Here is a 15,763-nt window from a genome sequence, read left to right on the forward strand (position 1 = left end):
GAGTACAATTGTCCCATGGCATATATAAGCCTGCAATTTTTATGGAAGCAGTCAGCCAGCAGCACCTCTCTCCTGTAGGGCAGCCTGTGAGTTCAGACCACCAGCTTTCCGGTTAGCAGACAGGTGCTGTTTCTTTAAGAACATGAAGCACACCGAAAGGCTGGGGTGCTGTGATAAACTGCCATTTTCCTGTTGTCATGGAGCTCATGTTCTTCACTTTTTTTTTTTAGAAGGAGAAAAAAAAGAAAGATTTCTTATCAGAGAAGTAGATATTATGTGGGGGAGGACTCTTTTGCTATAAGCACCTGGTGGGGGAAAATGTTATTTTTATAAAAATATGTAAAAGTATTATTTGCCTCTGAGAAACAAAAACTGTGAGAGTAAGTCAGCATGAGACAAGTCCTCTCCAGGTGGTCCCTACCTTGATGGGACTGTGTAGTCGAGTAGAGAATACCATCACTGATCAGGTAAAGTCAGTACAGCTCTGAGGCCAAAGCCCAGTACGTGGTTTATAATCCTGCACTGTTTCTGTGAGATGGACTAATCAGTGAAACCTTTGTCCTTAAACTTTTAGATACAAAAAGTAAGATTAATAAGTCCTGCTCTACCTTCTCTCAAAGAATCATTCTGAGAAAGAAATGAAATCATGAATACAAAGATGTAGAAGGAAATCCGAAGTGTTAGAGTGAATGTAAAGCTTTAAGTTATTGTTTTATGTAAATAATATTAGAAATTAAATAATGCTTCATATTTATTTGGTTTGAGCATACAGTGACATGAAGTTGGTTTTATATATGTGATGTGTATATTTTGCATTGGTGGTGGCAGTCAATCTCTTAATTCTCACCTTGGCAGGGATTGACGAACCATTGCACATCAAGAGAAGGAAAGTAATAAAGCCAGGTTTCATACACAGTCCGTGGAAAAGCGCTTACATCAGACAGCACAGAATCGATACCAACTGGAGGCGAGGAGAGCTCAGATCTCCCAAGGTAACTGGACTCTTGCCTAATAGAACTCAAAGCCAGCAGCAGCCTTTGACATTGTTGGTGTTGACTCAAAGCAGCCCACTGGGACAGAGTCGAGCTGTCCCTGTAGGTTTTCTGAGGCTAATTTCTTGTGAGAATAGAAAGCCTTTCTCCTCAAAAAGAGGCTGTTGGTTTCATACTGTCAACCTTCTGGTCAGTAGCCTGACACGTAACCACTACACCACCAGTGTTCCGACGTGTAACTGAAAACATTAATCAGCGTTTGCACCACCAATACGGTTTCACTTCGTGGCAAGCAGTATAATGTGACACCTATCTCCTAAAAAAAGGAAAGCTATGTATTTTTAAAATAGCTTTTCTAATGACAATAGTCCTCTATATTTAATTCATGTAATGTGAAAACGAATCGCCTTTGAATAAAATGCTTGTTAAATTTCAAGTCTTACCACATCTGGATATAAATCTCTTCAAGTGCTGTTGAGTTTTATGGTATGCATTCTATCTAATAATGCACTGTTGTGACTGCCCACAGAGTCTGTCTGCGTTTTTGCTTTCTTGGGTGTTTTAACAAACCCACTGCCTTCCAGGCAAGTCCAACTCCTGGTGACCCTGTATGTGTGCGGTTTCCCAAGGCTGTAAACCCATAGGGGAGCAGGTAGCTACTGCTTTTACCAGAGAAGCTGCTGGTGGCGTTGAACCTCCAACTTTGTAGTTAACAGTCTAGCACTTAATTAACATCTCTCTGCTTGTAACATTTCAAACAGATAAAAAGTAAAATATGCTTGAAATTCTTAGATACATATTTGCCATTGGAAAAAAATGGGAAATACTGTTATATATGTTATGATTAAGAAGATTTTAAGTTAAAAAGCTAGTAATTGTCACTCTTGCACTTTGATTACTACATGTTTTAATTTGTTTTGTGTGGCGAAAATAAGGTGGCATATTCTTTTGTTTAATCAGATATTAAAAAGTTTGTGTCTGAATCATCCTGTCAGGTTAGGACTTGGTAAAATGTTAATAGTTGATGTTTCAAATGTACATAATATGTAAACAACTAAATGTTTAATACTTGTCCGCCAGAAAGTGATGCTTCAGATTTTATATAAATTTTATTTCTAGATGTAGGTAATAGCTTATCCCTGCTTATGACTTCATTTTTCTTTTCAGTGATATTTTAAAGAACACATCCTGACGTGCTTCTGATGTGTGTATCTGTCTGTCTTGTAGGTGCTGAAAGGACACGATGATCATGTGATCACATGCTTACAGTTCTGTGGGAACCGAATAGTTAGCGGTTCTGATGACAACACTTTAAAAGTGTGGTCAGCAGTTACAGGAAAAGTAAGCTGATTTCATCATTTGTATATATTTTCTCAAGGACAACCAGTGAGAGGATAATAAGGATTTGTGTTTGACTCTACTTTTATAATCAATATTAGAGCCTGGATAGGGCCCTTCTATTTAGCCATTTCCCACAGTTAATGAAGTCAGTCCCCTCCGCATGAAGATGATTGCATGTTATGTTTCTTCTTAATTTGCACAGTTTCTCTGTCTTGGTGACTCAGCTGTTTGGAGATTTATAGGTGTGCTTTTCAGTCTTGTCCATAGCTTAATATGTCCCAACTTCTATTAACCATTTGATATATTCCTCATTACTTTTCGATCTTTTTTAAAAATGTGTTTGAGAAATATTTGTGTCTGGTTTTTTTTTGTTTGTTTGTTTGGGTTTTTTTTTTTTTTGTAAACTGCTATGTTGCTAAACCATCTGTCATTTAGTGGTTAAATTATTTTAATTTAGATAGAAGTTATGTGAACTATATATTTAAATAGGAACTTAAAGGAAAAAGGCAATCCAAGCAATAAACTTGACTGCATACAAGATTATACCCTAGTAATTAGCTTGAGGATACTTGGTTTTATCTGTCTAGTGCAGAATATCTTACCGAGTTAAGCTGGTGATGCCCACCCCTTCCTAAAAGGAATAATTGAAGCAAATGTGAGGGGTCAAAAATCATTGGTTTTAGTTTTTTAAAGTCTTTAGTGTGTTGCTTCTTGGGCAACATATTCTAAATATTCCAAGTCGGGTGTTAAACTGTAAAGCAGCCTCCATACTTCCATGGTGTAATATTAGTTTGGTATTTACCTCAGGGTTTTGCTGTCTGTCTTTACTTGTCTAGAAGTTGCTTGGCTGCCTCCTAACTACTGCCTTGGGGCAGATTCAGATGAAGTGTGGTCTACAGCCACACCCAACTCTGTTGGAATTCTTTCACTGAATCTATTTCCAAGGAAGAAACAAGCTGCAATTTTAGTGCTCTTTCATCCTACCGGACTGGAGCTGTCACGCTGTAATGAGAAGTGTGCTTTTTACATACACGTTCCTCTGATGTTGTGTGTTTCTGTGTGTAAATTAGTGTTTTATAAAGCAATAAGCAGTGCTATGTTGCTGTGCAAAATTATTTTCTGTTGTGCTGTGCAGTCAAATTGAGTAAATTAACTTTACTGCAAACTTTGAATGGCCTATTTCAATGCTATTCAGATTGCTTTCCCTTCTGCCCAAAACCAATCATCTTAACTTTTTTCAGTGTCTGAGGACATTAGTGGGACACACAGGAGGAGTGTGGTCATCACAGATGAGAGACAATATCATCATTAGTGGATCTACAGATAGGACTCTCAAGGTGTGGAATGCAGAGACTGGGGAATGTATACACACCTTATACGGGCATACTTCTACCGTGCGTTGTATGCATCTTCATGAAAAAAGGTAAGGGAAGATCTCTTCATGTTTGAGAATTCTTCCTCTGCTGCTGGTGAATTGGGGACTTTTGTAGAGTGCAGATTGTATAATGTTTACTGTGTCTACTAAAGAGTTAGAGATAATAGGATTTTAAATTAGACTTTATCAAATTCCAGATGTTTCTTTATGAGGAAAGCAGAGCATTGATTTACAATTGGGGGTTTTCATTAAATTTCCATCCCATTTGTTAGTGTTGGCATCTCCTTACAGCTCTCTACTTCTTCATTTTGAATGGCACCTCGTTCAACATCTTCAATTACTCATCAGGGTCACACAAAGATGTAGTCAAATTCCTCTTAGGATCAACGCAGTCATTCAGTCCTCAAGCCTACCTGACTCTCATTATTTACCAAACCGCTCTACCCCCCTCTTACACAGCTTCTGAAGTGCTGCGGAGTTTTGTGGGGAAATGCCATGATCTTTTCATTCCAAGTTTCCACAGATTTTTTTCAGTTCCCTCACTCAGACCAGAAGCTTGCTGGTCTTCATTTATTCTCTCCGTTCTTGTCCCCTGAATGACTGCGGAAGTGTGTGTGCGCTCTGAGAGCTTACAGAGAACTGTGGCATCACTGCCTGTGCATCGCTCTCCCACTCTGCATGCTCGGAGTGCCTGCTGTGGCCTGCCGAGCTACGTACAGTAGCGTCGGTCCAGTGCTCAACATTATTTCTGCCAAACTGGACTGCGTGCCCTGTCCCTCCCAGTGTCTTCGCTCTTGCTTTCATCTCCTCCTGTAAAGCCCACCCACCATATATATGCGAGTATAAGCCGAGTTTTCCAGCACATTTTTAATGCTGTCTTTGTGGTAGAATTAGATGCCTTGTTGAATATTCAGGTCAGCTTATACTTGAATGTATACAGTATTTAAAATCCCTTTGATATTCTTCCTCTTTTTAAAATTTTATTAGGGGCTCTTACAGCTCTTATCACAATCCATACATATATCCATTGTGTCACACATCTGTACATGTTGTCGTCATCTTTCAAACATTTTCTTTCTATGTCCCCTTGATAATATATTATTTTTTTTTCATGTCTTACACCGACAGCTGTCACCTTTCACCCACTGTTCTGCTGTCCGTCTCTCTTACCCTCCTAGTATTATTGCTCCCCTATTGGTCCTGAGGGGTTTATCTGTCCTGGATTCCCTGTGTTGTGAGCTCTTAACTGTACCAGTGTGCATGTTCTGGTCTAGCCAGATGTGTAAGATAGAATTGGGGTAACTGGGGTCTATTGGAGGAAGCATTAAAGAACTAGAGGGAGGTTGTTTCTTTGCCAGTGCTACACTGCACCCTGACTGGCTCATCTCTTCCTTCTGGCTCTTCTTACAGGAGGTGCCCAGTTGACTACTGATGAGCTTTGGGTCTCCATTCTGCCTCCCCACATTTCCATTGATATGATTTTTTTGTTTTGGGTTTTTGATTCCTGATACCTGATCCCATTGACACCTCATGCTCACACAGGCTGGTGTGCTTCTTCTATGTGGACTTTGTTGCTTTTCAGCTAGATGGCCACTTGTTTACCTTCAAGCCTTTAAGACCCCAGATGCTATATATTTTAATTGCCGCACACATCAGCTTTCTTCACCACATTTGCTTTGCACCCATTTTGTCTTCAGGGGAAGGTGAACATCAGAGTGCCGTGTTAGTAGAACAAATTGTTCTTGTATTGAGGGAGTACGTGAGTGGAGGCCCAATGTCCATCTGCTGCCATAATACTTTATAAATACATATATGTACATAGATTTATTCCCCCTTTCATTATATGTAACTGTATTTACATATGTACATGCCTATATTTAGACCTCTATAAGTGGCTTTTGTCTCCTGGTTCTTTCCTCTAATTCCTTTTACTTTTCTCATACCCCACTCTTACGTTTTAGTCTTCATTCAGGCTTTGGTAATTCCTCTTGGCTATATTGCCCTTGATCGCCCCCCCCCCCCACCCCCCAGCATCCTATGCCCTCTTCACCATCAATTTTAGATCATTTATTCTTCCCTTGTCCCTGGGTTTGCTGGCAAGCCCCTCCTTTTCCCCCACCTCCCCATCTCCCATGTCCCCCTGGAACCGCCTGTCCCATTGGTCTATCCTCTGGATTGTTCATCCCGCCTATCTTGTCCAGATAGACATGCACAGACAATAATATGTACAAAAACATAACCAAAAAAAGAAGCAAAAACAGCAAAAACTGAAAAGCCCTCAAACAGCTCCAGGTCTGTCCATTGACTTTTGTGAGTGTTTTCCAGTCAAGTCCGTTGTGGCGCCACACCCTGGCCCCAAAGTCCACCTTTCGTGTTCCTCAGGGACTTTGTTGCTTTGCTCCCCTTGCTGCTCCGCTGTTCACCTTTAGTGTTTCACCCCAGTGTGGTGGGGTTGGATCAGGCACTTCTCCCTTACCCTGTCCCCAGGGCTGTCCCCTGTAACGCTATGTGTCAGTGAGGGATGCGATGTCTCTCTCTGTGCATTGGCTGCTCTGAGCCGGACTCTTTGATCTTTCTAATGAAGCATTTTCATGGTACTACCTACAAAAAATGTGATAGCTGCTGCTTTAAAACATCATCCACATTCATAGAGCACCTTAAGGGGAGGGACTATGTGTTGCCCACGTTTCTAATCCCTCATGGCACTTGCTGTGATGATTATTTGAACTGAGCGTGCAAGCGGTCCCTGGATTATGAACATTTGAATTTGGGACAATGTACGCTAACCCTTTAAGCAGGGCTTCACTCGAATTTCAAATCCATTCTCTCTCAGCCACTGAAGTGAAACTGGAATAGACTTGAATTTTTGTGCTTTGGATTACTTGTTTCCGTAACCAGATGGACAGAATTACAAGTTGAAGCTCAGGAAGGGCAGGCTTGGAAGAGGCAGCGTTAGCCCTTTAAATTGTCTGATGGTGAGATGGCATTATTGGCACGGCCCTGAGGAGCCACACATGTTCAACGCAGGGCAGCGGCCATCACGTTGGAGCTGGACAGCTCTGTGTCTGTCCAGAACCCATTTTATATCGATATAAATGTGTCCTCGCTGTGCAATAATGGAATCAACCCATCGTCACAACCAATTGTTTGTCATAATCACTTCCATTTGCTGAGTGTGGAGCTTTTTAATCACTGGGAAGGTTTCCTACCTCTTCCTTGCACTAACATGAGGCAAAATAAGAACTGAATATTCCTTTCCTGACTGACCTACAAATTCCACTTCAGACAGTTGAGAACGGATCTTGTTCATAACTTGGTACTTTGCGAAAAGGTCTCTGTGGGATCTTTGCGGTGAATCCACTGCAACCTTTACTGTTCATGCTGTCTGCTGCATTCTGCTGTTGTTGTTAGATGCGGTCAGTTCCAACAGCGATGCTGTGCAATGGATGAAACACTGTTCTGTCCTAGGCTGCCTCACAACTGTTGCGGTGTTTGAGCCCCTCTTAGACCAGTTTTCTCTTGTTCTCTCTGACTTTCTCGTGATCTTTGTACATAGATTCTACATGAGCAATTAAAGTGTTTGGACTATTCCCTTCATTCCAAGGGCATTTGTTAGGATCCTCACAGTCAGGTGCCTTAGGTTGGTCAGTCAGGTCAGTGAAGCAAAAGCAAATACCTTTCTGAAGATCTGTTTGCAGCCGGGATCTAGCTGGTAATGGCAGTAGCATCTCATCCCATAGCTTCCTTTTGAATCCGACTTTCATGTCTTTTCCAGTCAGCAAAGTAGCGGTCTTCTAAATTCCTCAGCATAGAAAAGTGTGCTGCTCCAGCATTGCATTCATTTGTTGAAACATCTGAATCGGTATTCCATCAGTTTCTAGAGCCTTAGTTTTCACCAGCACATGCACAATATGCAAATAAACTCGAATTTCTTCTTTCAATGCCATTAGCTCTTCGGTGCTTTCAGTTCTTGATCATATGCTTATTCCTCCCCAAATGGTTGAACATCTACCGGTTTTTTCTGGTACAGTGACTCCTATATTCCTTCCTGTGCCACTCCGGATTTTACCTGTAGATTCCTTCACTGTAGCAACTCAAGGCTTGGCTTTCCCCTCAGTCCTTTCATTTTGAGCAAGACCATGTGTGTTCTTCCCTTTTGACTCTAACTCCAGGTCTTGGCTCCAGCTGCTCCTTGGGATCTTCCCTTCAGCTCTTGTCTCATCATTGCTTCCCTCGCGCTTTAGGTACTCCACATTCAGGAGTAAGTTTCAGAACCTCTTCTGGCATCCAGTTTGGCTCTTTCTTTCCTTGCTATCTTTTCAGCGGCCTTTTGCTTTCTTCATGTGTGATGCTCTTAGGGTCACGCTACAACGCCTGGTTTTTAATCATTCGTGCTGAAGGCACCACTTATTCTTGAGATGGCCTTTCAACTCCAGTATCATATACTCAAAGTTGTTTTTTCACTCTTGACGGCTTCCTTGAATTTTCTTCCGCTTCGGCCTGCACGTGCATGTGAACAGTTGGTGGTCTGTTCCACAGTCAGTCCCTGGCCTCGTTTTGACTTCTGCTACTGAGCTCCTTCATCATCTCTTCTCATAACTGTCATTCGTTTGACTCCCATGTATTCTATCCAATGAGGTATGTCTGTGTGTACAGACATCATCTATGTTGTTGTAAAAGCTACTTCCAATGAGCAAGTCATTGACTTTGTGAAACTCCGTCATGTGATCTCCTGCATTATTTATTTTCATCTTGACCATATTTCTTATCTACTAGTCTTTTTGTTTCTGACATTTGCATGCCACTCACCAGTAATGATCGATGCATCTTGAGTGCATGTTAAATCAATTTCAACCTCCAGGTGTGTTTCACAGTCTTCATCTTTAACATTAATAGTTGGTGCATAGATTCGGATGATGACATGAACTGATTCTTTACAGTTACGTGAGTATTATTCCTCTCACTGGCAGCTGTGTAGTCCAGGATAGTCTTTCTGACAATGACTGTGAAGCCATTCTTCTTTAGTTTGTCATACCCACATAGTATACAATATGATCGCCCAATTAATTAATGGACACTACCATTTCAGATCACTAATACCTTGGATAGCAATCTTCAAATATTCCATTTCATTTTTGACAACTTCCAATTTTTCTAGATGAATACATGGTACACTCCATGTTTCGATTTTAATGGATATTTGCAGCGATTTCCTTTCATTTTGAGTTGTGCCACGTCAGCAAATGAAGGACTAGCAAGTTTTCCTCCGCCCACCTCCAGGCAGACTACTTGGAGGAGACGGCTCTTGCCCGGTTTGTATTTTGTCTGCCTTCTAACCGGAGGAGCTTGTCTCCAGCCCTCTGTGAGAGCGTGGCCCCTGCTGTTCACAGGGCTTCACTGCTGGGGTTCCAGTGGTAGATTCCTAGGTCTGTGTTCCTAGGCTTCGTCCAGAAGCTCCCCTGGAGTTGTCTTCATTATGAATCGTTTAATAGATGTCACTGTAGGCTTTAATCGGTGTGTGTAAAAGTACAAATTCCACTTGTAATGTGAACCTGCTGTGAATACTGCTCTGCTGTTCAAATGTGGGAGAAATCGAGAGCGTTTGCATTTCACCTTCCATTATGGTCCAATGTAAATCTCTCTCCGTGCTTCAATTTTCTGCTCTTTCAAATATAGGAACTATAGCTTTTCTTGATCTTTGAGGAATGACGTAAAGATACCCGTGTCTTCAGTTCTACTTAGTAATCCAGAGATGATCACAGTATTCTAATTGCTCTGGTCTTTCAACAAGTCAGGCTTTTCATAATGTGCGAAACTTTTAAGGGATTCTTGCGCCTCTGTGTATTCTTTTAAATTGTTTTATTAGGGGCTCATACAACTCTTATCACAATCCATACATCCATCAGTTGTGTAAAGCACATTTGTACATTCATTGCCCTCATCATTCAAAACATTTGCTCTCCGCTTAAGCCCCTGACATCAGATCCTCATTTTCCCCTCCCTCCCGTTCCCCCTTCCCTCATGAACCCTTGATCATTTATAAATTATTATTTTGTCATATCTTGACCTGTCCGACGTCTCCCTTTATCCACTTTTCTTGTGTATTTTTTAAAATCCACACCCAATTAAGAAGGTTGTAAGCATTGTAAGCATGAGCAGTCTTGGTGTGAGGACAGTTTGGAAAGTGGTAAATTTCACAAAGATGTAACATTAAACATGCATCTTTAGTCGTTTAAGTTCTAGCTTGTAATTTGTCTTGTTGAGTCACCTTTATTGGATTTTATTGGATCACAAAGGAAATATGTGCTCATAATTGAAATTTTCAAAAATAACAGCAAGAAGAAAAATTTTTCAAACCACTACCACACAGTTGTATGAACATTTTATGTATCTGCCTTCATTAGCATTTTACTTCTAAGATGAGACTCTTGCTGTTATATTTAGAGCCTACTCTAAATACAGTGGTTTCCAAACTATTTTTCCAGAACCCAACATGCTGCTGAATTATTCACAGTTGAGAGGCAGATTTCTAAACCTCCCAACTTTTAATCCCAATCAGAGTAACTTGTCTGTTTCATGTGTATAGGTCAAAATATAATATTTCTTTTGTGAGCAGATGTTCCTGCTTATAAAAGGGTGTGTGTGTGTGTGTGTGTGTGTGAAAATCACTGGTTTTGTATGTCATGTTTCTAGTGTTATAAAACATTCTAATACCTTGTGTTCTGTTTTCCTCCCAACAGAGTTGTTAGTGGCTCCAGAGATGCTACTCTTAGGGTTTGGGACATTGAGACAGGCCAGTGTTTACATGTTTTGATGGGTCACGTGGCAGCAGTTCGCTGTGTTCAGTATGATGGCAGGAGAGTTGTTAGTGGAGCATATGATTTTATGGTGAAGGTGTGGGATCCGGAGACTGAGACCTGTCTGCACACGTTGCAGGGGCATACTAACCGAGTCTATTCATTACAGGTAAGAGATGGTCTCTCTCTCTCATCTTCTTGATGCATCACAGGGTTGCTTTGCTGTCGATTTGCTGATCCACTAGCTGTCTAAAAAAGATGAATCTATATATCCTACTGCTTTTACATACTTTAAAATTTGCATGAGTTCTTAAATTGCATATGGTTTAACAGTTCCCTCTTTCTCTGACCCATTTCCCCCTCAACTGCATATATAAATGTATATCTTTGTCTTAGAGCCCAAAACTTAGGGGCTCCTAGCTTGGCTTTCTTAATTAATGGTTAGATATTCTCAGAGAAGAATAACCTGGATTTTAATAAACTCTTTAGTAGAGGATTAATTGGGCCAGCGTTGCTCCTTTGCCTTGATAGCTAAAGGTTGATGGACCATGTAATTGTGATTCTATCTCCATTCAAAGTGGAATCGAGTCTTTTGACATAAAGCTGCTCTGCCGTCCCAGGGTCATTGGTTGTACTCATAAAAGTAAATTTGACAGAGCTGATGGTTTTTGTTTACATTTGAACCTCAGCCTTAATAGGTTGTCATATTTTACAATAAATGACTAGATTAATAAGTGTAGAAACTAGGTTTTGTTTTATCTTCTGAAAACACCATTTAAAAATGTTAAATGTTGGCTCTTATTTACATAGTTTTACTTACCAAGTATTGCCCGTTAGTGGTCAACCAATTATTATATAAAACTGGTGCTGACAATTCTCTCCTTGAGGTATTTATTAACTTAATTGATACAGTAATATCTATCTCTTGAAGCGATTGGCTTTTGATAAAGATGTTTATTAAATTAGAAAAGATGATTTTTGAGAGGGAATTGCCTCATAAAAAGCATATTTTAGATAAATCATTAGGTTGGGGGAAACAGGCAGCAACATTATTATGTATATTCTGGGAATTGATTTATTAAACTTTGGTATAACTGAGAAGCTGGGGAATGGATGGGATATAGCATGCTTTTGTCAAAATCCCAATTTGTCTAATTCTACATATATTTATTATTTGTTGGCACATTTCCTAATTAGCAATCAGTTTCCACAAGTGAAACTTATTTACTTAAGTTTTTCATTGAACTTGACTTTGAACCCTCATAGAAGTTACGAGTGCTTTTCATGCTTTAGGTGCTGATAAGCACACCCTTTTATCACATCTGTCTGTGCTTTCTGCTTCTGGCTTGCAAGGGAAGCTCGATGGCAGTCTCTCGCTGAATCCTTCAACTCATAGTGTGTAGCACTAACTATAAAGTATGGCCAGAAGATCTCGAAATGTTCATTTTAAATCATTTTTGCCGCCACTTTGAGGCCACCGGAGATGAGAAATGAGCATTTGTGATAGAGGTTTCTGAGAGCATGCAGGGGGTACACTTGCTTGACTATATTTTTGCTATTTGTTCCTGGCACTACCTTTGCCTCCCCCACTGGGGTGAAAGTTAATAATATCTATCAAGAATACTCATGTTTCTAGTCTAATTTAGTGTGTTTGTTGTAGTTTGATGGCATCCATGTGGTGAGTGGATCTCTTGATACATCAATCCGAGTTTGGGATGTGGAGACGGGGAATTGCATTCACACGTTAACAGGGCACCAGTCATTAACGAGTGGCATGGAACTGAAAGACAACATCCTTGTCTCTGGGAATGCAGATTCTACAGTGAAAATCTGGGATATCAAAACAGGACAGTGTTTACAAACATTGCAAGGTAAGTATCAACTGCGTGCCTGCTTCTTAGTTAGGATCTTTACAAAGTGAGTGTCCCTCATTAGAGAGCTGTGAGGCTTTAATGTCACCAAAGGAGTTCATCTCAGATAACATTCTTCTTTCAATATGCTGCTGAATGTTTGCACTCAGGTTTATAGGACTAGGCTAGGTTCGAGAAACTTTTAAACTGTGTTTTAATAGAAAATCATTTAATTGCTTTCTGCATGTACTGATAACTACGTATCCTGAAAGCGTAATATGAAGAAAGATGTTGGCTGTTCCACAGAAGCAATTTTTAAATTTTTGAGTGATTTTATTGTGAACACTTTACAAGTTCAAATTGAAAGGCTGTTTTACTTGAGGGATGGGCAACAAAAGCATCTCTGATCTTTTAGAAAATTGCTTTGCCCTTAATGTAGATTCTTAACCAACTTCTTAAGTGGGATGGAGAGGTGGCCATTAGAGTACAGAAAGAAACTCATGTGAAAATCACTCTTATGTCAGTCAACTAGCTTCTTATTTCACGGTTAACTTTTTTTTATTAACCATAGCTCTTAGAAGGTGTGTTTTCAGTAAGGGCATCTGGTAGCAGCGATTGCAACTTTGTACTCGGTGGTTTTGTCCCCTCGGTGTTTTGGAACATTGTCCACTTAGCTCATGGTGGTAGAAAAGTAGACCTCCTGTGTAGATTTGTCCACCAGGCGGGTCCATGAAGCTGTAGTATCCACATTGTGCCAAAGAAAAGCTCTTATTCACACAACTAGAAAATAAAACATGGGACTGAAAGCAAGCCAAGCTTCCTGGAAGAGAAAACATGAGAAAGTTACATGTTTCTCTAACCAGTATATTCCAGACTCTTTCATCCATGCTGATCTTAAAATTAAGATCCCTAAGTATGCAACATTTAAGTATTGCATTTTTGTAAGCCCTAAGGTATGCGTGTACAAATTACAGTGTAAGTAACCCATAGCCACACTTTCTGACCAGTCATGAAATTCCTTTGGTTTTGCCTAGGTCCCAACAAGCATCAGAGTGCTGTGACCTGTTTACAGTTCAACAAGAACTTTGTAATTACCAGCTCAGATGATGGAACTGTCAAACTATGGGACTTGAAAACGGGTGAATTTATTCGAAACCTAGTCACATTGGAGAGTGGGGGGAGCGGGGGTGTTGTGTGGCGGATCAGAGCCTCGAACACAAAGCTGGTGTGTGCAGTTGGGAGTCGGAATGGGACTGAAGAGACCAAGCTGCTGGTGCTGGACTTTGATGTGGACATGAAGTGAAGAGCAGAAAAGATGAAATTTGTCCAGATGCATAGACGATATACTCCCTTACCCTTCCCCCTGCCAAGAAAAAGAAAAAAAGTTAAAAAACAAAACAAAACAAATGAAAAACGAAAAAAAAAAATCCCTTGTTCTCGGTGGTGCAGGATGTTGGCTTGGGGCAACAGACTGAAAAGACCTACAGACTAAGAAGGAAACGAGGAAGAGATGACAAACCGTAACTGACAAGAGAGGCATCCGCTGTCTCATCACATAAAAGGCTTCACTTTGGACTGAGGGCAGCTTTGCAAAATGAGACTTTCTAATTCAAACCAGGTGCAATTATTTCTTTATTTTTGTCTCCAGTGGTGGTCAGGCAGAGTTTGTGAGGAAACGCCGATGGACACAGGGTCTGCTGGCCTGTTCTCTTTACCACTGAGGTCTAGAAAGGAGCTGCAATAACATCAAGACAAGTACTGGTAGACTTTCTAGTTAGAGAGCATCCGCAACAAAAAGGCATTTTTCTGGAGTAGAAAAGCTAAAAAAGAAAAAAAAATTACTGTGAATTGTTTTTGTACAGTTATCATGAAAAGCTTTTTTTTCTTTGCCAACCATTGCCAATGTCAATCAATCACAGTATTAGCTTCTGTTAATCTATTTACTGTTGCTTCCATATACCCTCTGCAATGCATATGTTGCTCAAAGGTGGCAAGTTGTCCTGGGTTCTGTGAGTCCTGAGATGGATTAATTCTTGATGCTGGTGCTAGAAGTAGGTCTTCAAATATGGGATTGTTGTCCCACCCCTGTACTGTACTCCCAGTGGCCAAACTTATTTATGCTGCTAAATGAAAGAAAGAAAAAAAAAGCAAATTATTTTTTTTTATTTTTTTTCTGCTGTGACGTTTTAGTCCCAGACTGAATTCCAAATTTGCTCTAGTTTGGTTACGGAAAAAAAAAAAGACTTTTTGCCACTGAAACTTGAACCATCTGTGCCTCTAAGAGGCTGAGAATGGGAGAGTTTCAGATAATAAAGAGTGAAGTTTGCCTGCAAGTAAAGAATTGAGAGTGTGTGCAAAGCTTATTTTCCTTTATCTGGGCAAAAATTAAAACACATTCCCTGGAACAGGCTTTGCTGCCTGTTCTCTGGAGAAACTCTTCTTTTTGTGGGCTGTGGCGAATGGAATGAACATGCATAATAAAACTGACAAAAATATTTTTTAAAAAGCTAAAAACACACAAAGTTGCTGGTCAGTCTTAGTGTTGGACAGTATTCGGGAAAACAGCTGTTACAGTTCCATTGCTGTGAGTGACTGACCCAGCAGAAAGGATTCCGTTTGTGTTGTAAAGGCGGCACTCGCAAACAAAGGAAATGAATGACACAGTCAAATGGTTTGCCTCATTCTCCAAGAGCCACAACTCAAGCTCAACTGTGAAAGTGGTTTAACACTGTAGCCTAGGCGAGTTTTTTTTTTCCTCCTCCTGTTTATTTTTTGTTTTGTTTCGTTTTATTTATAGTCTGATTTAAAACAATCAGATTTCAAGTTGGTTAATTTTAGTTATGTAACAACCTGACATGATGGAGGAAAACAACCTTTAAAGGGATTGTGTCTATGGTTTGATTCACTTAGAAATTTTATTTTCTTATAACTTAAGTGCAATAAAATGTGTTTTTTCATGTTAGTATGCCTGTTTCTTCCACTGAGATAATAACACTTCGTTATAAATATTGAGTATTTCTCTCGAGGGTTTACAATAGCGAAGTCTTGGTTTCTTCTCACGACTTGCAGTGTGCCGTAAAAATCACCAGTTGCAGGCTTGTGTTCTTCAACTGCATGAACAGTGTACTCGAAGGGAAGACCTACATCCATCGCGTGTGCCTACAACATACATACATATCAAACCTGGGGCCCTCAATCTCAGAGCGACACTAGAATTCCTAAAATATTCACTTTAAAATGCTGGCCCTGTACTCGGTGTAGCAGGCACTTTCTGTGTACTGTCTTTGCAGCTCCCACCACCCCTGGAAATGAGACTGTTCTCTCCATTTTAAAGATGAGAAAACTGAGGCTCGGGCTGGTTAGACAGAAATAGCTCACAAGTCAGATAAACTAGCAGCGAGTTCACAT

At 40.3% G+C, this 15,763-nt stretch overlaps 1 protein-coding gene across 7 annotated transcripts in view; it reads left to right on the forward strand.

Moving 5' to 3' along the window:
* FBXW7 (F-box and WD repeat domain containing 7) overlaps nucleotides 1-15,317 on the forward strand; it is a 205,262-nt gene extending 189,945 nt beyond the window's left edge. For all 7 annotated transcript variants that reach the window (XM_075543700.1, XM_075543699.1, XM_075543695.1 and 4 more), the window contains 6 exons: nucleotides 856-992; nucleotides 2,220-2,333; nucleotides 3,575-3,756; nucleotides 10,449-10,674; nucleotides 12,166-12,376; nucleotides 13,390-15,317. In XM_075543700.1, the coding sequence (XP_075399815.1) occupies nucleotides 856-992; nucleotides 2,220-2,333; nucleotides 3,575-3,756; nucleotides 10,449-10,674; nucleotides 12,166-12,376; nucleotides 13,390-13,658 (1,139 nt within the window). In that variant the 3' untranslated portion in view covers nucleotides 13,659-15,317. The remainder of the gene's footprint in view (nucleotides 1-855; nucleotides 993-2,219; nucleotides 2,334-3,574; nucleotides 3,757-10,448; nucleotides 10,675-12,165; nucleotides 12,377-13,389) is intronic.
* The last annotated feature ends 446 nt before the right edge of the window (nucleotides 15,318-15,763 follow it).

Source organism: Tenrec ecaudatus, chromosome 3, assembly GCF_050624435.1.
Source record: "Tenrec ecaudatus isolate mTenEca1 chromosome 3, mTenEca1.hap1, whole genome shotgun sequence".
NCBI lineage: Eukaryota > Metazoa > Chordata > Mammalia > Afrosoricida > Tenrecidae > Tenrec > Tenrec ecaudatus.